Source organism: Microcaecilia unicolor, chromosome 4 (genome assembly GCF_901765095.1).
Source record: "Microcaecilia unicolor chromosome 4, aMicUni1.1, whole genome shotgun sequence".
In the NCBI taxonomy this organism is placed as follows: domain Eukaryota; kingdom Metazoa; phylum Chordata; class Amphibia; order Gymnophiona; family Siphonopidae; genus Microcaecilia; species Microcaecilia unicolor.
The window spans coordinates 194,660,384-194,685,001 of NC_044034.1; the positions used below are offsets into that span (position 1 = coordinate 194,660,384).

Consider the following 24,618-nt stretch of genomic DNA (forward strand, 5'->3'; position numbering starts at 1 on the left):
ACTCAGTGGTGCCTGCGTGGAATCTCAACCTGGTGCTAAGAGCATTGCAGAAGCCGACTTTTGAACCCTTGTCGAGGGCATCTCTGAAAGACCTGACGTTGAAAGCAGTCTTTTTGGTGGCTATCACTTCAGCCAGAAGAGTTTCCGAGCTCCAGGCGCTCTCATGTCGAGAGCCTTTTCTGCAGTTCACTGAGGCAGGAGTGACTATTCGCACAGTGCCTTCCTTTCTGCCCAAGATTGTTTCTCGCTTCCATGTGAATCAGCAGCTCTGTCTCCCTTCCTTTCGTAGGGAGGACTACCCAGAGGAGTACTCTGCTCTTAAATATCTGGATGTGAGACGAGTCATCATCAGATACTTGGAAGTGACCAATGATTTCCGGAAATCGGATCATCTGTTTGTCCTGTTTCCAGGTCCTCGTAAAGGTCTGCAGGCTGCTAAGCCTACAGTGGCAAGATGGGTCAAGGAAGCCATTGCAGCGGCTTATGTGGCCGCGGGGAAGGTGCCGCCTATCCAGCTGAAGGCTCACTCCACGAGAGCTCAGGCGGCCTCGATGGCAGAGGCCGGATCCGTCTCCTTGGAAGAGATATGCAAGGCGGCAACTTGGGCTTCGGCTCATACATTCTCCAAGCATTACCGTTTGACTGTGGCTGCACGGGCGGAGGCCCGGTTTGGAGCTTCAGTGTTGAGGTCAGGGATTTCAATGTCCCGCCCTGGGTGAGTACTGCTTCGGTACATCCCACCAGTCTATGGATTGATCAGCTTGATGATATGGAAGGTAAAATTATGTATAATCATACCTGATAATTTTCTTTCCATTAATCATAGCTGATCAATCCATAGCCCCTCCCAGATATCTGTACTGTTTTATTCTGGTTGCATTTCAGGTTCAAGTTTAGTCTTCAGTTACTTCAGAAAGACTTCGTGTTCAAGTTTTTTCACTTGGATTTTTCAAGAGTTAAGACGAGTTTGTGTTACAGTGAGCTGCTGCATTCCTCTCCCCTCCGTTTTACGGGGCTGGATTGAGACTTAAAATTCTGCCGGCACTCCCTCCCGCTTCGTGCGGCTGTAGGGCAGCTTTGTACCCCTCCCGCTTCGGCGGTGTTAGGGTCAGTCAGCTCCTCCCGCGGTTGCGGTTGCAGGATAAGCCAGATCCCCCCGCATCGGCGGGTGTGGTGTCCCTCCCCCGCTCCGCGGGGATGAGCTGGACGGATTCCCCTCCCCCACTTGTGTGGGGATGAGCTGGGTTAATTCCCCTCCCCCGTTTCGGCGGTGGTGAGCTGGGCAGAGTGTCCCTTCGTGGGTGTAATTCTCTAAGTGCTGAGTCCTGCGGATGGAGCTTTGATATCGACATACTGGGGAGTTTCCGGCAGCACATGACCACATATAGGGAGGCAAAAGTTTGCTCTCTATCTCCACCTGCTGGTAGATGGACACAACCCACCAGTCTATGGATTGATCAGCTATGATTAATGGAAAGAAAATTATCAGGTATGATTATACATAATTTTACCTTCTGTGCTGTGCTACAGATAGTCCCTTGATTGGCAGCCTGATACAAGTCCTACAGAAGCTGGAGGACTGTCGGAAGAAACCAGCAGTAAACTCCGAGCATTTGGACACAGAGAACAACAGGCCAATGGTCTCTGAGGAAGATTTATATCTGAAAATCTTGCAGGATGTCTGCTGTGAGTTCCTCTCCAATGTACTGCTTGAGATGACCAAGGTATGAAGCAAATCCTCTTATATATATATTTGTTTGTTTGTTGTATTTGTATCCCACATTTTCCCACCTATTTGCAGGCTTAATGTGGCTTACATATATAAGTATTTATATCACACAGTATCCACAGTTCTGAGTGGGTTATAATAAGTGAATACATATATACCACTAAAAGGAAGCACAGACCAATGCATACATTAGATTGTGTAAAAAGAAGTGCATACATCAATATTCTATAAAATTAAAACAAAGCGCAGACTAAAAAATACATGACAATACAACATTCTGAGGAGGTTGTCAATGTAGAGAAGCATTATAAAACTATCAACCATAAGCTTGCTTAAAAAACAAAGCCTTCAGATGTTTGTGGAATATTACTGTATCTTAACATTCTAATCTTAATTCTACTGACAGCATATTCCGTTAAGCAGGGGCTACTAAAGAAAAAGCATGAATCGAGGCCACACATTGCCAGAATCTGAAGAAATTTGCATCTGTGGATTGTAGAGGTCTATCAGTTCATAAAACTGTACAAATGGTATAGAGGAGCATCCCCATTCAATGTGTGATACACTAATGTACATGATTTGATTCTCCAGATAAATGGCAGACAATATAAAGATGACAAGTCATAATACCAGTTACTAAGCAAGCAAACAGGATTCTGAAGAAGTCAGTCACTGAATTCTGTACAGAAACAAGAAAAACTGCTAGTCCTCAGCATAGATTGTATAACTAACACCAAGCCCACCTAATATTCAAAAAATCGGATTGAGATAGAGATTGAATAAAGCGGCTGAAAGGGCTGAGCCCTGTGGAATTGTGGAAGAAAAAAAACATGTCAGAAATTATTTTCAAAAACTCTGTTATACACCACTGACACAGAAGTGAAAGCAAGCTGGGTTGCTGTGAGGCCTTGAGCATCTGCGCGTGCCCAAGACCTCCCAGCAAATGCTCTCTCAGGGTTTGGGAGCTGAGAGGTCTTGTCAAGGCCCCACACCAACCCAGCTTGCTTCCTTTCACTTCCCTGGTGTTCAACGTGGGGGGGGGGGGAGCGAGAGAGAAGTGCCAGTCACCCTGGGGAGAGGGGGCAGTTCAGAAATTTCTTCTAACTCAACTATAAGCTGAGATCCCAATTTTTGGGCCCAAAAATCATGGCTTATGGTTGAGTATATACAGTAATCTATAAATGTTATATTTATTTATTTATTGCATTTGTATCCCACATTTTCCCACCGTATGACAGGTTCAATGTAGCTTACATATTGCTAAAAAGGCGGTTACAAAATTTAGATTTGTAGAAGTCTAGTACATAATACAGAAGTACAATAAACGCTTAGGTTGATATATTAGCATATTGTGAGAGAGGGTACTATTGTTTTCCATTTCTGAACTTTTCGTGATGTATGGTGGTGTGGGATTAGGCAGATCCAGGGGGGAAAGACCTCTTGAAAAGATGTGCTTTCAGGTTTTTTCTGAATTCTGTGAGTTTCAGGTCTTTGGGTAGTGAGTTCCAAAGTTGTGTGCCTATAAATGAGAGGCTGGTGGCATGTGAAGATTTGTATTTTATACCTTTGCAATTGGGGTAGTGAAGGGTTAGGTAGGTTCTTGCTGTTCTCGTCACGTTTCTTATTGGTAGATCGATAAGTTCCGTCATGTAATCTGGTGCGAGTCTGTAGATGATTCTGTGGACTATTGTGTGGAATGTTATGCGAGCCTTAATAGGAAGCCAATGTAAGCTTCTTAGGAGGGGTTTCGTGCTTTCGAAGCGCGTTTTTCCGAAGATGAGTCTGGCAGCCATGTTTTGTGCTGTCTGTAGTTTTCTTATGATTTGATCTTTGTAGTCTACATGGGTTAGCATCATGGTTGGATCATGTTGTGGAATGAATCCCTGGGAAAGTAAGGTTTTATACGTTTGAGCTTCCACATAGTTTGAAACATTTTCTTGGTCGTGTTCTTAGCTTGTCTTTCTAGCCTTGGGTTACAGTCAATTTTTATGCCTAAAATTTTCAAGTGGTCTGAGATTGGGAGGGATGAACCCTGTGCATTAATTGCCGAGGGGGAAACATTATTGTATTGGGACGAGAAACATTGGGTTTTATCTCTACTGAGTTTTAACTTGAATGCCGAGGCCCAGGATTCCATGATGGTCATGCTGTTTATTATTTCCTTGGTGATTTCTGTGGGGTTCTGTTTGAAGGGAATATAGATGGTGATGTCATCTGCGTACAGAAATGGATTGAGGCCTTGTTTGGATAGAGATTTAGCTAGTGGTGTCATCGTTAGGTTGAATAATATAGGTGAGAGCGGTGATCCTTGTGGTACTCCACATTCCGCTTTCCAAGGTGGAGATGTATCGGAGTTTGATTTGACTTGGTATGTTCTGGATGTCAGAAATCCCTTGACCCAGGAGAGTACTTTTCCTGTAATTCCTATCGTGTCGAGGATTCTCAGTAGTATGTGGTGGTCGACCATATCGAATGCGCTTGATAGGTCAAATTGGAGTAGGAGGATGTTTTTACTCCTTGCTATTTCCTGCTTGAATCTGGTCAGGAGTGTGGTTAGTATTGTTTCTATACTGTGCTGAGGTCTGAAGCCAGATTGAGATTTGTGCAGTATGTTGAAATCAGTGAGATATTCTGTTAGTTGTTTGGCAACTATGCCTTCTGTCAATTTGGTTGTTAGGGGTATGGACGCTATCAGTCTATAATTTGAGGTGTCTTCTGCTTGCTTTTTTTTTGGTGTCTTTTGGGATGGGAGTTAGTAGGATATTTCCTCTGTCCTGTGGGAATAGGCCTTCTTTGAATAGATAATTAAGGTGGTCTGTGACGGGTTGATAAGGGTTTTTTTTCATTATGTAGTTGGAGCAGGTGTATAGTTGGCAGTGGGCGGAGGAGAATTTTCTGAGTGCGTGAACTATTATTTCGGTGCTTAGGTGAGTGAAGTTATTCCAAATACGGTCTGCTGGGTATTCCCTTGGGTTCGGATCTAGTTCGTTTATGAAGGTTTCTGGATTAATATTTCCCTGATGCAGTTTCTTGCATAGATTGGTAATTTTTTCTTCAAAGTATTTGTCAAGATTGTCTGCATGTGGGAGGTTTGCATTCGATGTAGTTACCGTTTTGGTGTTAAGTTGTTTATTAGTTTGTATAATTTCTTTCTGTCTTTGTAATCTGTGCCTGTTTGTTCTCTGTAGAAGTTTCTTTTGGATTTTCTTATTTTATATTTGTATTTTGTTTGACTTTCTTTCTAGGCCTTTAGTGATTGTTGGGTTTTTTTCTAGTTTGTGTTTTTAGAATTTTTAGTTCTTCGTTAAACCAGAGTATTTTATTGCGTTTTTGTTCTGATTTTGTACGTATGGGCGCTGTTTTGTTGAGGATTTCGTTGCATCGTTCGTCCCAAACAGTGAAGAAGTCAGTTGAATCGATTTTTGGTGCCCAGTTGTTTTCGCATATTTCTTGCCAAAATGTTTTGGGGTCTATTTTACCTCTTGTTTTATATAAGGCCTGTTGATGCATTTGGGGAAGACCTTTCTTCTTCCAGCATAAGGTCACAGTTAATTTAAAGTGGTCAGACCAAGGTACGCTTTTCCATTGCTGTTCCATTACTGAAAAGGTTCGGTCACTGGATAGTTTGTATGTTAATAGATCCAGTGTGGGGTTGACTTGTGGCCAGTGGAAGTCCCACATTTGTAAGAACTCTTTACATTCTAGTGTGTCATTTTAGGTTATGTCCTCTAGGTGAAGGTTTATATCTCCTATTGTTATTACGTAGGATTTGCGAGGCATATATAAAGTCCATGAGAGTTGGTTGGGCATCTTTCCAATTTCCTGGTGGGCGATATAATATGATGCAAGTCAGGAGAGCTGGGAGGGATTTGTTTTGTAACCTGATTGCGGCAATTTCAAGTTGTGCATTAATTGATTCCGCAATGGATTCTGAAATGAATTTGTCTTTGTAAATTAGGGCTATGCCTCCTCCTCTTTTACCTATTCTGGTCCAATGGTAGATTTTGTATACTGGAGGGCAGATGTCAAGGATTATGGGGTCATCTTGGTTATGAATACAAAGTTTCACTGATGAATATTAGGTTTAGGTTGTCCTGAGTAATCCAGTCTGTTAAGGTTTCCGTTTTCTTTATTACTGATCTAGCGTTTATATATCTTATTTGGATCCATTTAAAGATTTTGTCTAAGGCGGGTATTAATAGAATATTTATTAGTCAACGTGTGATCGAAGTGTTGGGTGTGTATGGGTTCTTTTCTCTTGTTTTTGTTTGTGTGATGATGATTTTCCATGGTAAGGTCTGGTTTTGTTATGACCTGGTAAATGTGAGCCCTTGTGCCCCGACTGAGCACGGCGAGGATGGAGTGACACCGCACTTGGTCAGGCAGCCAGACAACCCCTAGCTTCACCTGGGGAGTGACCGCCATTCCCCGAGAGTTGAGCCCTCAGGGGCAGGCGGCCACCAGGACTTCTGGAACCGGCGGGGTTGCACTACCACTGACCTGACAGGCGGGCAACAGACACAGTCCAAGAGCCAGGTAAATGGTGTAGCTGAGAATAGTCAAAACACAGTCCAAGGTCAAATGCAGGCAGCAGCACAACACGTGGTCAAGAAACAAGCCAAGGTCTGGAACACAGGAAACTCTGGAATCAAGATAGCCGACCATGGAACACGGATGTGGACCACGACCTCTATGCAGCAGAAGCCGAAGCAACGAAGGACTGGAGGCAGGGCTTTAAATAGGGTAGGAATTAGGCTTAAACATGTGCAGCTGATCCAAGATGGCTGCCCCCATCAGCAGAGAAGCCCAATGCCCAAATATGGGCTTCCTTCCTGCAGCTGCCCACTCCAAGATGGCTGCCACAACCTGAGATGCCCATCCCAAGATGGCTGCCCTATCCTGGAGATACCACATCCCAAGATGGCCATCTCCGCTGAACCGTGATTCGCCGGCAAATCGGCCACGCAGGCCTGGAGCCAGGTGAGGAACGTAACAGGTTTCGATCTGATGACAGTAGTTTAATCTGTTCGTCCTATGTTGGGAGTGTATTATGGGGATGATATTCTGTTCTTTTTGGGATAGGGCATCTATTGTATGTACTAGGGCCAGGATGTGTAATCCTAGGATTAGTTTTGTATTCATTTATATATATATATTTTAATGAATTCTGATTTATGGCAGGTTACAGTCTGTGACAGAGGTTAGGGAGAGGTAGGATAATCTCCGGCTCCTTTTTTGTTTGCAGTACTGTTTAAGTTTAAAGATTAGATATGTTTCTCTGACTGCAGTGTCTTGCCTGCCTTGTTTGCAGCACTTTTTGCTTTTCTTTTTGCTTGTAGCATTATTTAGGTTAAAGATTTGATCTGTTTCTCTGGCTGCAGTGTTTTGTCTACCTTGTTTGCCTGCTGCCTTCTGTGTTGTTGGTAGTGCCGAATTTGGGGTGATGACTTCTGGTTGTCATATACATTCAGTGGTTGCTATATTATTTCCAGTTAGCTCCTACCTCTTCGTATTTTTTTTTTTTTTTTTTTTTTTTTTTTTATTTGGATTTTGCTCACATCTTTTTCAGTAGTAGCTCAAGGTGAGTTACATTCAGGTACACTGGATATTTCTCTGTCCCAGGAGGGCTTACAATCTTAAGTTTGTACCTGAGGCAATGGAGCGTTAAGTGACTTGCCCAAGATCACAAGGAGCAGCAGTGGGATTTGAACCGGCCACCTTTGGATTTCAAGACCGGTGCTATAACCACTAGGCCACTCCTCCACTCCCTGCAGATGCTTGATTGTTGGTCTGCGTTGATGCTGGGGTACAGAGAGCTGTTTTTCCTTGTCGGCGGCCTGGATGGGTCGGTTGTTTGTTCTGTGGTCCTCGTTAACGGCTTCTACTGCTGTTCACTCTGAGCTCGGAGTCCCACTGTTTTTCCTCAATCCAGTAAAGGGAAAGTGTGGAAAAGTGGTGTGAGAGTGTTTTGAGCTCTTTTGATAATGGTCTCGGGGGTCGCACGTTCTTCTCATGTAGAGTCCCACTGTGCTCCCTGGGGTACTTCGCTCAGTATGAGCTGGAGGCCATGTCTGGTAGGCCTGTGGACCTGATCCAGCAGTTCCCTTCTATGAGAGTGGTGGATTGCGGTGGTGGTGTTACTTGGAGCTCCCAGTTTGATATAAGTTGAGGGGAGTGGTCCAGCAGATCCAAGTGGGTCCCAGTGTCTGGTTTAGATAGGCCGCTTTCTTCTGTCTTGAGTGCTGGAAACTGCTCTCCCAATGTACAGACAGAGGACTTGGAGCAGGTGAAGAACTTAGGAAGCAGCACACATTCAAATAATAATACAGTTAGTGATGTCACTCACAGTGTTGCCAGGTGGGCGGTTTTACCGCCCAATTGGGCGGTTTTCCGCGACCCGCCGCGGGAAATTTTTGCCCGCGGCGGGTTGCAGTTTTTTGGGCTGCTTTTTGGGCTTCGGGCGGTTTTTTGGGCTGCTTTTTCGGCCGCGGTGGGCGGGGTTAGCGACGTTTTTGGGCGGGGTTAGTGACGTGGGAGGCGGGGCCGATGACGTGGGAGGCGGGACCGATGACGTGGGAGGCGGGGCCGATGACGGCGGGGGCGGGGGTGTCAGGGGCGGGGTTTGAGTTTGGGCGGGTTTTGGGCTCCTTTGGGCTGGAAAAATATTTTCCACCTGGCAACCCTGGTCACCCACCGGTTTCTGGTTTACAAAGGCTGCTTTCTCCCTGTTCTGAGTGCTGGAAACTGCTCTCCCAATGTACAAAGGAGCAGACAGAGGACTTGTATGCTTTGCCAAATTTTGGACTGCCTATAAAGTTGTACTGCTATTCAGAAATCTTCAAAACAAAGATACCATTTTAACCCTTGCACCATTTTTAGCTTAAAAATGCATCGCTTTTAAAACTTGTGGCCATGTAGACAAATTTAGAATCTAACATAATACCTAGATATTGAGCTTATGAAAGCAGAGATACTTGGTTTTTATAACTGATGATGGCCCTATGATGATTCTTGCCTCGTTTTTTCAATAATTAGTTGCCAGACCATTAAGACAGAGCCATTCAGAGATCCATGAAAAGTTAAAAAGCAGCAAAATAAAGGATAAATACTGTTTATGCTGAACAGAATAAATAGTAAGACATCATCTTGAGTACAAGAAAGACATACTTAAGTTCAAGACACAATTGGTCATGTAGAAAATGAATGAGTAGCAGCAGGACTGTTTCAAGCTAGTTACCGTTTGCTTGTAATTATATCTGCACTTTATGCCCTTTTGGAAGTGATAATTCCTTTTTTTTTAATCCAGAAGTACACATCTGTTATGATTTCAAGGAGAACAAGATGCTGTTAACAAATGGACTTTTAAAAATGATTTCATATGTCTATCTGTTTTTGTCTTTTAAGGAGACCACATTGCGGGGACTTAAGCATGGCCATTTGAATGAGCAAAAGTGTTTATGTGCCTTTCAAAACCTCCTTCCTTTGTATTCCACCGCTGTGAGTATTTGAAGGCAGCTAAAGTGGGCAGAGGGTTACTTGTGGCCTGTTTTGGAGGTTCTTGTTTCTGCAGGGCCACAGTGTTTCTGTGTGAATCTGTACTGTATACTTTATTTCGTCAATATTTCTAGCAAGAACACGTATAAGCTATGAAGCAGCTTTTCACTCCTGGTACAAAGAGAATTACTAATGAGAAACGACTGAGGGATTTTGACTAAGATTATACCAAAAAACTGAGGATAATCCTTTCTTGGCCTTTAGAGTGAGATTAAGAGGATTCTCCAAAGACAAGCAGGCTGATATTCTCACAAGTGGGTGACGCCACGTCGGCCCCGGAGGATTTTAAAGCAAAATCTCTTTATGGCGTTCTGTCGCGCGAGCGATCGTACTGCGCATACCTCTTCCCGCTCGCTGTGCGGACACGCCCCTCAGTTTTTCTTTTTCCGCGTCTGAGGAGACACGAAGTTCGTTAGTGCTTCGTGTTTTCTTCAGGTCCTCGGAGTAAAAAAACAGGAACCTAAGCAGGTGCATCCCTGGTCAGCCACTGAATGGGCAACCTGGTGACACAAAATCAGTGGTGTAACCTTTGAAGTGAGTCTCCACCCGCCTCGGCGCCTCCTGCTCTGCAGGTCATTCGGGCGCATTGGAGGATGTGTCTTGGGCCGGATCATCTCCCTGTGAAGCGCAAGTAGTGTCTCAAAGACGAGACGTATTCTACTCTGCCAGGGATGCCCAAAGGAGATCATTCTGGAGTCCGACAGAGACCGATGCACGCTGGGTATAGTTATGCATCGAGTAGGTCTCCACCTGCCTCGGCGCCTCCTGCTTGGCAGGTCATTCGGGCGCATCAGCGGATGTCGGTACCATCGGTGCCCAGAGCTTTGCTCCCTCTGTTATGGAGGTATCCGGGCTTCAGACATCAGTCGGTGCCGAGAGCGTTGCTCCCTCTGTTATGGAGGTATCCTGGCATTGGACGTCGATACACCGGTACCAGGTATCAACAGTGCCATCGGTACCGAGTATCATCGGTGCCGTGGATACCATCGGTACAGGGTGTCATGGGTACCGTCGGTACCGAGTATCATCGGTACCATGGGTGCCGTCGGTACCGAGTACCATCGGTGCCATGGGTACCGTCGGTGCCGAATATCAAAAGGAGGTATCCTGGCATTGGACGTCGATACACCGGTACCAGGTATCAACAATCGGTACCGGGTATCATCGGTGCCGTGGATACCATCGGCGTCGGTACCGAGTATCTTCGGTACCATGGGTGCCGTCGGTACCGAGTACCATCGGTGCCATGGGTACCGTCGGTGCCGAATATTATCGGTGCGTCGGTACCGAGGAGTATCTGTACCAGGAACATTGGTGCCATGATCGGTGCCATGGGTCCTGTCGGCACCGGGTATCATCGGTACCATGGGTACCGTCGGTGCCGCATGTCATCGGGGCATGGGTGCCGTCGGTACCAGGTATCATGGGCACCATCGGCACCAGGTATCATGGGGCACCATCGGTACCAGGTATCATCGCCCATCGGTACCGAGTACCATGGGTACCATCGGTATCGGGTATCGTCGGTACCATGGACACCATGGGTATCAGGTATCATGGATACCGTCGGTACATGAGTACCATCGATACCAGATATCATGACCAGGTACCATCAGTGCCATGGGTGCCATTGGTACCGGGGTGTCATGAGTACCGTCGGTACCATGTATACCATCGGTACCGTCGGTGCTGTTGGTGCCGGATATCATGGGTACCATCGGTACCACATGTCATGGGTACCATCGGTACCAGGTATCATGGGTACCATCGATACCAGATATCGTGACTATCATCGGTACCAAGTACCATGGGTACCATTGGTACCGGGGGTCATCGGTACCATCTGTATCATCGGTGCCGTCGATGCCATGGGTACTATCGGTACCATCGGTCACATCTCTGTTATGGAAGTCATCTGGCAGTCTGGTTTCGATTCCCTTACATTTCCAGATTTTGTCCTTGGCTTCGGGACCATGGGTACCATTGGATGCCATGGGTGCTACCGCCTCCTGCGGCATCTAGCTTTTCACCTGGTCTCCTTCACCGATGCTGCCTCTGGTATGGGTGTTCGCAGCCTACTGGGGCAACTTCTCGACCCCGTCGTAGAACTTACCGCGCCTCCATACCTTGGCTTCCAGGCCCAGAAATGCATGTTAAGAACAGCCAGTTTGCCTACAGGAGAACATAATTTTCCATAGCTGTTCTGGTATAATTGTATGTATGACAGTTGCTCTATACTGGTCAATGTTTGGATCTGAACTGCTCTGTTTGAGTAGTTAGCTCAGTTCAATGATGGTTCATCTGATGAACATGAAGATCATGGGGTTTTCTCTGCTGAGAATCCTCTAGATCTTCTATCTGTCTTGACACATTACAGTCGAGATTGTGAATCAACCCAATGCCCAGATGCTCGAGGTCCTGGACTACCATCTTCACCTGAGTCTTCTGCCACTCAGAACAGATAGGAGTTCTAAGAACTTGCTTCGGCGCCCCCGGGGCCAGAGCATACATCCTTAGCCTCCTTTGGAGAATGGCGTACCAGGCTGGCATGATCGCGTCCAAAACCAAGTCCTGCCAGATCTATACGAGCATTCCCACCGGAGTAGGCTACACCTTTTCACCAAGTGGTCAGGTAGCACACGGTGTGTTGCAAGTTCCTGTCCAATGGCATTTCGACACTTGTAATGTAACACCTAGATTTCTGCTCTAGGTACAGTGATGCGCAGACTCTCATGACTGTGTGCCTCTCACCTGGAGGAGGAGACTCAGCAGAAAATTGTAGATATGCTGTGCATACACTTCCTCATCTCGGAAGTTCTTTAAAGAGAAGAGTAGTTTTCCTTGTGCCTTAAGGGGTCGTACGTATACTCTTACTTCTCCACAGCCGGTTCAGGCTATGCCTCAGCACGCTCGTTCTAGTCAGCGGCGTGCACCTAATCAGGCTCCTGCAGCTATTCCGCAGGAACCAGAGAGGGGTTTTTGACTGGCTCCAATTCAGCATAGCCACTATAAAAAAAAAAAAAAATGTCCGTACCGGCCAATCTGCATTCTCAATCTGGAATCAAACCCTCCACATTGTTCATTGGGAGCTTAATCCTTTAGCTTCCATCAACAGTGAGTACTTGCAGAGGAACTCTCTGCCTTTCTCAGTGCCAATGCAGTCGAGCCCGTTCCACCAGGGCAAGAAGGGTTGAGTTTCTATTCCAGGTCCTTCCTTGTGGGTTGCGTCCCATCATAGACATAAGAGGCCTAAACAGATTTTCGTTCAGGATGTTTTCCCTGGGCATCCTTCTTCCCATACTTCAGGAAAACGATTGGTTATGCTCTCTGGACTTACAGGATACTTATACTCACTTTGCGTCCAGAGTATGTTTTTCCTAGTGCCTGGCTGTTCTGCAGCGTATCTTCATGGACTGGGAGTGCATGTGTTCCCTTAACACCCATGGCACTTTTGCACATGACATCCGCTCGGTGCATCCTAGCTTCCCAGTGGTATCAACTTTAGGGTATCTAGAGGATGTGACCCAACTGTTTGCCAGTCTTCGGAATTCCCCTCAGAGGTGGTTAATTCTCTCCATTTTGATTCTGAGGCTTCCCGTCCACCTTACTCAGTCAAAAGCTGCTCACGAAGGTTGCATCCCTCCTGGCTATCCAACCAAATTATTTTAATTCAACCAAACAATCGGGTTGTGATGTACTCGATAACAAAGGAGTACTGGATCTTGTCCTCTGAGTCAGGATGCCATGCAGATGTAGCGGCATGTTTTCTCCAAGCCATTTATCTAATTGGCGTAAACAGCAGTCTGGCCGACAGGCTGAGCAGGATAATGCTACAGTCATGGTTGTTGAGCATGGCTGTAGCTCGAAAGATCTTCCGGGAGTGAGATACCCCCTCAGTGGATCTTTTTACTACTTAGTCCAATCACAAAGCCCCTCAGTTCTGTTCCAGGCTGCAGGTTCACGGCAGACTACCATCGAATGCCTTTCTCCTTCTTTGGGGGACAGGTTTTCTGTATGCGTATCCTCCCATACATCTGGTGGAAAACACTTTGCTGATTCTCAAGCAAGATTGCGGAGCCATGATTCTGATTGCTCCTTTCTAGCTACGTCAGATACGATTCCCTCTTCTTCTGGAGTTGGAATGTTTTCCAGCTCTCATTACATAGAACGAGGGGGCACTTCTACATCCCAACCTCCAATCTCTGGTTCACACGGTCTGGATGTTGAATGTGTAGGTTTCGTTGAGTTTTCCAGAAGAGTGTCTCCCGACTCTTGCCTGCTTCCAGAAAAGATTTCACAAAGAGGTGTTATTCTTTTCATGGAAGAGGTTTGCCGTCTGGTGTGACAGCAAGGCCCTAGATCCTGCTTCTTGTCTTATACAGACCTTGCTTGAGTTCTTTCTACACCTGTCTGAGTCTGGTCTCAAGACCAACTCTGTCAGTATTCATCTTCGTGCAATAAGAGCTTATCATCAACGTGTAAAAGGTCAGCCTTTAGCTGTCCATTTCATGAGAGGTTTTTTTCTCCCCCAATATTGAGAAAATTCCTTGTATGCGTCTAGGGGGGATTATTTCTGTTGGGCTTAGCACAATAATTTTCACAGTTGGCTCTTATGCTTCGGTCAGAGCCCCTATCCCTCCTTATTCAGTATCTTGGGGTCTCAATGTCGTTTTCATCCAGCTGCTGCAAGCTCAATTCGGGCCACTGGATTCCTGTCATCTGAAGTATTGGACCTGGAAGGTTGTTTTCCTTAGTGGTCTTAACAGAGTAGTTCTCCGCATGCAGACAAAGTTCTTACTGGCGCTGCGATCAGAGTACCAGCTGATCCAGTCAATTGTCTTGCCAACATTCTTTCTCCCTCATCTTACAAGCCCTGGCGAAAGCACACTTTTTGCGTGGAGCAGACGAGCTCCCTCGGACGGTCCGCCCAGTTGTTTATTTCTTTTAATGCCAGTTGCTGTCGGAAACCGCATCATTTCTTCTTAGCTAGCAGATTGCATCTCCTTCATTTTTGTCCAAGCTGGACTGACTCTAGAGGGCCATGTCACGGCTCACAAAATTAGAGCCATGGCTGAGTCGGTGGCTCATCTAAGATCAGTCACTATTGAAGAGATCTGCAAAGCTGCGGCGTGGTCATCAGTCCACACATTCACATCTCACTACTGCCTTCAGCAGAATAGCCGACGCGTCAGTCGGTTTGGGCAGTCGGGGCTGCAGAACTTCTTTGGGCTTTAGAATCCAACTCCAACCCTCCTAAGCCCATGTTTGTTCTGTTCCAGGCTACACTCATTTAGATGTTTCTTCTTTTCAGGTCAATTTTTATTCTGGCCTCGCCGTTGCGAGACTCAGTTGACCACTGTTTGTTGTGTAAGCCTGGAAGCTAGGGATACCCCACTTGTGAGAATATCAGCCTGCTTGTCTTTGGAGAAAGAGTAGTTACTTACCTGTAACAAGTGTTCTCCGAAGACAGCAGGCTGCATATTCTCACAAACCCTCCCACCTCCCCTTTTGGAGTTGTCTCCTCCATCTTTTAGATATAACTGAGGGGCTTGTCCGCACAGCGAGCGGGAAGAGGTGTGCGCACATGCGCAGTACGATCGCTCGCGCGACGGAACGCCGTAAAGAGATTTTGAGATTTTGCTTTAAAATCCTCCGGGGCCGACGTGGCGTCACCCACTTGTGAGAATATGCAGCCTGCTGTCTTCGGAGAACACCTGTTACAGGTAAGTAACTACTCTTTAATGCCCACCTCTCTGACCTATTTGGGAAAATGATGTTACAACCATCATCAAAGCAGATGTTAAACTTCCTACTGATATATCTTCCAAAACTTCTGCTGCTTTCCCTTCCAGCTCCCAAAGAAAATAATGTGTTAACTTCTTTTTATTTTCACTTCCCTACAGGTGAAGAGTTTCATTGAAGTCTTGCATGATGCAGATCAGACATTGGCTGAGAAATTGGAAAAATCGTTTCCTACTTTGAGCTACAAGACATAAAGACTCATATTTGTCTGTGGAGCAGACTAACTTTCTGTGTGTAGATTTTTTTTCCCCATTAGAGAAGGAAAAGGTTTTCCAGTACTTTCTTCTGCTGGGTAAAAGTATGCAGTTTCCTTATTTCTGTGTCTGTTTTATAGTCATTCTCTGAAGGTTGGCCTCTTGGGGTTTCTTTAATGAGCCCACAATTTTCTTTTTCATTTCAGTTCATAGCAAATAATTCTCCTGCTTGTAGTGACAAAGCAGATTTGTAATGGAAACAGTTTTTTTAAAGGTGAACCTATAAGGTATCCCGTTAAGCATTGTCCTTTCTCCAACAGCAATCAATCCAGATCTCTTCTTTGGGATGCTGCTAAATATCTTCTGGCGATCATTCCTTGCTGCTCCCTCCCAGGGATAAGTGACAGCTTTCCCAAGTCTACTTGACTAATAACTATATATGAGCTTTTCCTCTAGAACATGCCCAAGCACTAAGTAACACATTCCACAGCTTAATCATGCGTTCAGTGAAACAATACTTCCTACAACTTATTTTAAATCTGTCTGTGCTTCTCTTATGTACTGCTTTAGAAAGAATATAATTCACAATTATAAACTGTACGTTGGTATCTAAAGCCATCTCTGTACTGTACACCTGAATTGTTCTCGTATTTTAGAGATAGAGGGCAGCTAGATTCTCCTAATATATGTCAGCAGGTCCCTCTTCCACTCCTTGGCCTGGGTCGACCCTGCTTAGCAGATATGCTTCAATGCCAGCTTCTATCTCTTTTGACACCGATGAACTCCTGTGCTCTCTCCCACAGCCAGGACCTTCTGGATTCACTGTTCCTTTGAGTTATACTTCCGTGATAGCCCAATAAACAGACAGGTACTCCAACATTCTTATAATAAAGGTTTCTCATTTATTTATACAAGTTCATTTGTAGCAACTTCAACAGCACAGCATACTACATTATCCTAGGTTCCTTGACTTTTGTTCACATTCACAATGTCACACAGGATTATATCCACTAGCTTGCTGCTTATAGTTCAGTCCTTTAACATCATTTTCTCTTCTCAGGTTAATCATCAAGGTACTTAACTTCCCATATTCTTAACCTTTTGAGCTACTCGCTGCCACAGGTTTCTTCCCAGCTGCATCAATTCTGTCTTTCCAATTCCAGACAGTTTAGGAAGTACTGAGTTTGATTCCCACTTCAGGCACAGGCAGCTTCTTGTGACTCTGGGCAAGTCACTTAACCCTGCATTGCCCCATGTAAGCCGCATTGAGCCTGCCATGAGTGGGAAAGCACGAGGTACAAATGTAACAAAAAGAAAAAAAATACAGCAGCCAAGAAACCTCTCACCTTAGTACCAGCAGTTTGTGTAAATGCAGCCACCTCCATATTCTCCTCTATATCCTCCTTTTATCCCATTCCATCTCTTCTTCCTCCTCCCAGAGCTCCCCCAGCTGCTCCTCATCTCCCTAATTAGAAACCATCTCCCAATCCTGCCCCTCCCCCTTCATTTCCTGTGAGTCCTGTATTGGGTCAGGTGTATTGTGGGAATGGTGGTCCCTGGGCTTATTCCTTATTCTCAACAGTCTCTTGGCCACCGGAGGGCGTGCTCCTCCTCTACAAGAGGTTTGTGAATGCCTCCCTATCTCCCTCTGGGGCTGCTCTCGCTTTCCTTGAGACCATCTTCAGTAAACCCTCACGTATATGATGTACTGTTTTAATGCAAAAGTAAGGTTTAACAAGCAAGTTATAAGTGATACATTGAGTTTCTCCAACAAAGTTATCTAGCTGTTTTGTTTTGGGGTGGGGGGGTTGAGAACTAGTTACAGATATAAAGAGTTAATACAGTTCTGGGACTCTTACTCTTGGCTGAGATGTGTAACCTTTCCTTCCATATCATCATGCTGATCAATTCATAGACTGGTGGGTTGTGTCCATCTACCAGCAGGTGGAGATAGAGAGCAATCCTTTTGCCTCCCTATATGTGGTCATGTGCTGCCGGAAACTCCCCAGTATGTTCTCTATCTCAGCAGGTGGTGGTCACACACAGCAGCAGCTCTGGCTAGGTCTCCAAGCCTAATTTTTAGGTTTTGTTGAGTACCTGGGGTTGAGGGCTCTTCTTGAGCAAGTGCAAACCTGGTGGTGCCAGGTCCCTCCTTTTCTCCCCCCTCCCGCTGGCTCCGTTTAATTAAAAAAAAAAAAAAATTTGGACGTCCTTAAGGGCGTTTATTTCAACGTTTATTTAAACGTTTATTGCAGCTACTCACTGGGACACCAGTGCGTTACAGCTCGGAGCGAGAAGCAGGTAATTTTTACCTTTTTATAGCGGGCAGGGGGTTCCCCGATCGATCTCCACGTGGCCTATGGCGTCGGAGGGCGAGGGCGCGAAGCATCGCTCCCCGGACCGCGTGTGCACTTCTAGCGGGGATGCCGGGGTCCTAAAGTCTGATTTGCCCTTGTTGGGTGTCAGTTTGGAGGCCGGTCAGTGTCCCGGGTCTTCCTCCGGTGCGGCGGTTTTTCCCGCCATAAACGCCCATCCCCCGCTGCTCGCCTCCGCCATCTTGGCCGGCCACTCTGCTCGGACGGCTTCTTCTTGGGCCGCCCTTGAGCTGGGAGACGTTAATGCCATGGCCGCCCTTGATTTGGGCGACGGCAAAAAAGCGGCTAAAGTTAAGCGCCATTCTTCCCGCGCGGCTCCTTCGCGGAGTGTCGCACCGGTCGCCATCTTGGATGCACAGCATGTTTCTCCCCCGCTCTTGCGAGCGCCGGTTGAGGGTGCGTCTAGGGCTGTGGCCCAGGCTGCTGAAGTGCACAGTCTGGGGGGTTTCTCCCCCGAGTTTATTTTGCTGCTGCATCAGGCCTTCCTTATGCAAAACGCTGCCCCTTCTCCCTTGTCCGATAAAGGGGTTGAGGCCCCCGGAAGTAAACGCCCTCGGGTGGATTCCAGGCCTTAGAGGACTTTGTCTCCTCGGATGTAGATGAGGGCAGCGTATCTGAGTTCTCCCAACGGTCCTTTGGGGATTCCTTGGAGGAGACGGATTCCCGCTCGGATGGAGCGGAAGACCCCTCTGCAGCGCGGATATTTCGCTCAGAGGATTTGCCTAACCTGTTACTGCAGGCCATGAGCATTTTGAAGATTTCCTCTCCAGAGGACGTCTCTCCCTCAGCCCCTGTTGGCTCCGCCATTATGCTGGGGACGAAGCGCCCGCCTAGAACCTTCCACGTGCATGATGCCATGCACACCTTAATTTCGGCTCAATGGGATGTCCCGGAAGCGAGCCTCAAAGTGGCTAGGGCTATGTCCCGCCTCTATCCTTTGCCTGAAAGTGAACGGGAGGCCTTTCTTTGGCCTACCGTGGATTCTTTAATCACTGCGGTGACTAAGAAAACGGCGTTGCCGGTGGAAGGTGGCACGGCCCTAAAGGACGCCCAAGACAGAAGATTGGAGGCGGCCTTAAGGTCGTCCTTCGAGGCGGCTGCCTTAAGTTTGCAGGCCTCAGTTTGTGGCTCCTATGTGGCCAGGGCGTGCCTGACGATTGTGCAGCGGGCTTCCCCCTCGGATCCTTCCTTGAGGGCTGATTGGCCGGCCCTGGAATCGGGCTTGGCTTATTTGGCAGACATACTGTATGATGTCTTGAGAGCCTCGTCTAAAGGTATGGCTCAGACAGTCTCTACGCGGCGGTGGCTTTGGCTGAAACATTGGTCTGCTGACCACGCCTCTAAGTCCCGCCTGGCTAAGTTGCCTTTTAAAGGCAAGCTGCTCTTTGGGGTCGAGCTGGACAAAATTGTGACCCATCTCGGCACGTCTAAGGGCAAGAGGTTACCAGAGGTCAGGGCTCGGGCCAGTGCTCGCCCCGGTAACTCCAGAGGACGGTTTCAGGAAGCCCGTCGGTACCGCCCGGGCAAGTCGGGCTCCTCTGCCCCCTCTTCCTTCAAGAGGAACTTCTCCCCCAAGCAGCATTCCTTTCACAGAGACCGCCGTCCTGGAGGTGCGCCCTCCAGTCCTCCCCCAGGGTCTCGTACCCAATGACGGGGTCCTGGTCCATGGCCCAGTGCAGATTGGAGGACGCCTGTCCTCGTTTCTGGGCGAGTGGACCAGGGTAACTTCAGACGCTTGGGTGCTGGAAGTCATCAGAGACGGCTACAAGCTAGAGTTCTGCCGACCCTTAAGAGACGGGTTTGTACTCTCTCCCTGCAAGTCTCCGGTCAAAGCTGTGGCAGTGCAGCAGACCTTGGACAATCTCATCCGCCTGGGTGCGGTCGTTCCGGTGCCAGAAAATCAGCTTGGCAAGGGATGTTACTCCATTTACTTTGTGGTGCCAAAGAAAGGAGGTTCTGTACGGCCTATCCTCGACCTCAAAGGGGTCAATCGGGCCTTGAAAGTTCGGCACTTTCGCATGGAGACTCTCCGCTCTGTTATAGCGGCAGTGACGGCAGGGGAGTTCCTGGCATCCTTGGACATCAAGGAAGCATACTTGCATATTCCCATCTGGCCTCCTCATCAACGCTTTCTGCGTTTTGCAGTCCTGGGCCGACACTTCCAGTTCAGAGCCCTCCCGTTCGGGTTGGCTACTGCTCCGCGGACCTTCTCCAAAGTAATGGTGGTCATCGCGGCCTTCCTGCGAAAGGAAGGAGTACAAGTCCATCCTTATCTGGACGACTGGTTGATCCGAGCCCCCTCTTATGCAGAGTGCGGCAAAGCTGTGGACCGGGTGATTGCGCTCCCTGGGGTGGATCATCAACTGGGAGAAAAGCCAGCTGCGCCCGACTCAGTCCCTGGAGTATCTGGGAGTTCGATTCGACACCCAAGTGGGCAGAGTGTTCCTGCCGGACAATCAGATTGTCAAACTTCAGGCTCAGGTGGACCAGTTCCTAGTAGCCTCTCCGCTTCGGGCTTGGGACTATGTGCAGCTGTTGGGCTCTATGACGGCCACGATGGAAGTAGTGCCCTGGGCCAGGGCTCATATGAGACCACTACAACACTCTCTGCTGCAGCGCTGGACTCCGGTGTCGGAGGATTATGCTGTGCGCCTTCCCTTGGACCCAGCTGTGCGCAAGGCGCTGAGCTGGTGGCTGAAGACAGACAAGTTGTCTGCAGGGATGCCTCTTGTGACCCCAGAGTGGATTGTCGTCACAACGGACGCCTCTTTGACGGGCTGGGGAGCCCACTGCTTGGGAAGGACAGCGCAGGGGCTCTGGTCTCCTGCAGAGGCAAAGTGGTCTATCAACCTCCTGGAACTCAGAGCCATTCGGTTGGCGCTTTTGGAGTTCCTCCCGGTACTGGCGTTGAAGCCAGTACGGGTCCTGTCGGACAATGCCACGGCTGTGGCCTATGTCAACCGCCATGGAGGTACCAAGAGCGCCCCTCTAGCCAAGGAGGCCATGAAATTATGCCAGTGGGCGGAAGCGAACCTGGAACAGCTGTCAGCGGCCCACATTGCCGGAGTCATGAATGTCAAGGCGGACTTTCTCAGTCGCCATACCTTGGATCTCGGAGAGTGGCAGTTATCGGCTCAGGCGTTCTTGGTCATCACGAAGCGCTGGGGCCAGCTGAGCCTAGATCTGATGGCGTCATCGGCCAATTGCCAAGTGTCGCGCTTTTTCAGCAGAGGACGGGACCCTCGATCTCTGGGAGTAGATGCTCTTCTCCAACAGTGGCCGACACAGGAGCTTCTCTATGTGTTCCCGCCCTGGCCCATGTTGGGCAGGGTACTAGACCGGGTGGCAAAGCATCCGGGCCGGATAATCCTGGTGGGTCCGGACTGGCCCAGACGTCCCTGGTATGCGGACTTGATCAGGCTCTCAGTGGACGACCCTCTGCGGCTGCCAGTGGAGCAGGGCCTGTTGCATCAGGGTCCCGTGGTGATGGAGGATCCCTCTCCCTTTGGTCTTACGGCCTGGCTATTGAGCGGCAGCGTCTGAGGAAGAAGGGTTTCTCAGACAAGGTCATCGCCACTATGCTGAGAGCGAGGAAGCGCTCTACTTCTACTGCTTACGCCAGGGTTTGGCGTACCTTTGCAGTGTGGTGTGAAGCAGGCTCACTTTCTCCCTTCACTGCTCCAATTTCTTCAGTGCTGGCGTTCCTGCAAGAAGGTCTGGAGAAAGGCCTGTCGCTCAGTTCCCTTAAAGTCCAGGTAGCGGCTCTGGCTTGCTTCAGGGGCCGCCTGAAGGGTGCTTCCCCGGCTTCGCAGCCAGATGTGGTACGTTTTCTCAAGGGAGTTAATCACCTGCGCCCTCCTCTGCACTCAGTGGTGCCTGCGTGGAATCTCAACCTGGTGCTAAGAGCCTTGCAGAAGCCGCCTTTTGAACCCTTGTCGAGAGCATCTCTGAAAGACCTGACGTTGAAAGCAGTCTTTTTGGTGGCTATCACTTCAGCCAGAAGAGTTTCCGAGCTCCAGGCACTCTCATGTCGAGAGCCTTTTCTGCAGTTCACTGAGGCAGGAGTGACTATTCGCACAGTGCCTTCCTTCCTGCCCAAGATTGTTTCTCGCTTCCATGTGAATCAGCAGCTCTGTCTCGCTTCCTTTCGTAGGGAGGACTACCCAGAGGAATACTCTGCTCTCAAATATCTGGATGTGAGACGAGTCATCATCAGATACTTGGAAGTGACCAATGATTTCCGGAAGTCGGATCATCTGTTTGTCCTGTTTGCAGGTCCTCGTAAGGGTCTGCAGGCTGCTAAGCCTACAGTGGCAAGATGGGTCAAGGAAGCCATTGCAGCGGCTTATGTGGCCGCGGGGAAGGTGCCGCCTATTCAGCTGAAGGCTCACTCCACTAGAGCTCAGGCGGCCTCGATGGCAGAGGCCGGGTCCGTCTCCTTGGAAGAGATATGCAAGGCGGCAACTTGGGCATCGGCCCATACCTTCTCCAGGCATTACCGCTTGACTGTGGCTGCTCGGGCGGAGGCCCGGTTTGGAGCTTCAGTGTTGCGGTCAGGGATTTCAATGTCCCGCCCTGGGTGAGTACTGCTTCGGTACATCCCACCAGTCTTTGGATTGATCAGCATGATGATATGGAAGGTAAAATTATGTATCATACCTGATAATTTTCTTTCCATTAATCATAGCTGATCAATCCATAGCCCCTCCCAGATATCTGTACTGTTTATATTCTGGTTGCATTTCAGGTTCAAGTTTAGTCTTCAGTTCCTGTTCATGAGGACTTCATGTTCAAGTTTTTTCAATTGGATTCTTCAAGAGTTGAGACGAGTTTGTGTTACAGTGAGCTGCTGCATTCCTCTCTCCTCCGTTTTGCGGGGCTGGATTGAGACCTAAATTCTGCCGGCGCTCCCTCCCGCTTCGTGCGGCTGTAGGGCAGCTTTGTACCCCTCCCGCTTCGGCGGTGTTAGGGTCAGTCAGCTCCTCCCGCGGTTGCAGGATAAGCCAGATCTCCCCCGCATCGGCGGGGTGGTGTCCCTCCCCCGCTTCGCGGGGATGAGCTGGACGGATTCCCCTCCCGCACTTGTGTGGGGATGAGCTGGGTTAATTCCCCTCCCCCGTTTCGGCGGTGGTGAGCTCGGCAGAGTGTCCCTTTGTGGGTGTAATTCTCTAAGTGCTGAGTCCTGCGGATGGAGCTTGGATATCGACATACTGAGGAGTTTCCGGCAGCACATGACCACATATAGGGAGGCAAAAGGATTGCTCTCTATCTCCACCTGCTGGTAGATGGACACAACCCACCAGTCTATGGATTGATCAGCTATGATTAATGGAAAGAAAATTATCAGGTATGATACATAATTTTACCTTTTTAGGCTATGAAATACTCTTTAACTCCATGAGGAGTCGAATTATTTGCTGTTCCAGAAGAAGGTTAAGGGCCATCCTTTGTCCTAACTGTTGGTTTGGCAGAGTAGTACATGGGTGCGTTCTGGATCAATACCTTTGTGTTTGTTTACTCCCCATTTGGGTTTTAGGAATATTGCTGTGTTCTGTTTTTTTTTAACTGATTATATTGTATTATTTATGTTCTTAATCTGTAATCTGCTTTGATTATTTTATAAACAGTGGAATAGAAGACACTAAATAAAATGTGTTGCCTATAACTTATTTGTTCAATCTTGGGCTAGTATAGCAACTAAAAAAAAATTTCTTGTAGGAAAACCTTGTTTTGATGTGTTCACTATGGTCTGGATTTTGCCAGATTCTGGAGTTTGGTGAGGAATTGTATACAAAAGTAAATCTCCTGATCTTTTTTGTACATGTGAGAAAAGGCAGCTTGGCTGCCTTAGTCTGGATATTTGGTTAGTTACACTATTAAGTGCTGCAGAAATATGAGTTTCATTGTACACTGCCTTTTGCAGAGTAGTTTTATGACGCCTTATTGTGTCATCTAGATCCAACAGTTACCGGCATTGTGTGATGCCTCTGCATGTACTGCCTGAGTCTTTATGGGCAGATTATGTAACGTTACTTGATGTATCTGGCAAACATGCCCTGCATGCAGTACCTGAAAGTCACTTAGGTTCTCTTGAAGATGATCTTCTAAGAACAGATTGGCACATGTTAGACTTTCAAGGGGGTAATGTTATAAAGATTTACTGCACATATAGAGGTAAATTCAGTAACTGATGCCTAAAGATCAGCGCTGAAAAAAATTATTGATCAATGTTGTCTATAAATAGTGCTCAAAAGTAGGCGCCAGGAACCGTGACTACAATTAGCTGTGAAAATTTATACCAACGAAACCCTGGTGTAAATCCCCATGCCTAAATTATGCACAGATCCTCCTTATTCTATAACAGTGCGCCATGTCCTTCCCGTAGTTGTGCTCCCTTTTTTGAGCTGTGTGTAATTTTTAATTAATGCCAGTTAGTACTGATAATTGTTAGCACCCAATTATCAAGGACTGCTTTATGGAGCAGCTGGTACAAGAGCCAACAAGAGAAGGAAATATTCTAGACCTAGGCCAAGATGCATCAACCAAACGTAAAAGAAATTAAAACATAAAAGTTCTTACCGAATTTGAAAAAACGAAGAATGCACTAAAAAAACACCTCAGAAATGTTCGGTGTGGTATTCAGAAGTCGGATGCATGAATACCTTCGGTAAAGTGTCGGTACGTTAAAAAAAAAAAGTGCCTGGGGGCGTTACCAAGATGGCGGAAGTGTGAGCGTGTCGGTGAGATCGCTCCCCACTGCTCGAGAGTGAAGCATTTTTTATTCTTTCCCGATGCCGCACACAAAACGAAAGGGAGCCATGAGGCTTCCACCGTCGCCCGCAGCTTCCTCTTCTTCACTCCAGGGTAGCATGGAGCGCTTCCTGACTCGCCCGTCGCAGAATGAAGGGACGGGGTTGCCTGCTGCAGGGGCATCCGGTGGAGCGGAGCCCCTGATGGACTTGGA

The 24,618-nt window shown here is 47.7% G+C and overlaps 2 protein-coding genes and 1 long non-coding RNA gene across 3 annotated transcripts in view; 2 read left to right on the forward strand and 1 right to left on the reverse strand.

The window, feature by feature from the left end:
- LOC115469656 (protein SAAL1-like) overlaps positions 1 to 16,524 on the forward strand; it is a 33,435-nt gene extending 16,911 nt beyond the window's left edge. Inside the window, exons 5-7 of the mRNA XM_030202448.1 lie at positions 1,531 to 1,724; positions 9,134 to 9,226; positions 15,187 to 16,524. Coding sequence (XP_030058308.1) covers positions 1,531 to 1,724; positions 9,134 to 9,226; positions 15,187 to 15,279 — 380 coding nt within the window. The 3' untranslated portion in view covers positions 15,280 to 16,524. The remainder of the gene's footprint in view (positions 1 to 1,530; positions 1,725 to 9,133; positions 9,227 to 15,186) is intronic.
- GTF2H1 (general transcription factor IIH subunit 1) overlaps positions 1 to 24,618 on the forward strand; it is a 1,055,813-nt gene that overhangs the window by 190,191 nt on the left and 841,004 nt on the right. The window lies entirely within an intron of this gene.
- Positions 17,088 to 23,311, reverse strand: LOC115468930. Its single transcript, XR_003941936.1, has 2 exons — positions 23,021 to 23,311; positions 17,088 to 17,163 (listed from the first exon to the last, which is right to left on the reverse strand). It is a non-coding gene; the product is annotated as an uncharacterized LOC115468930 (long non-coding RNA).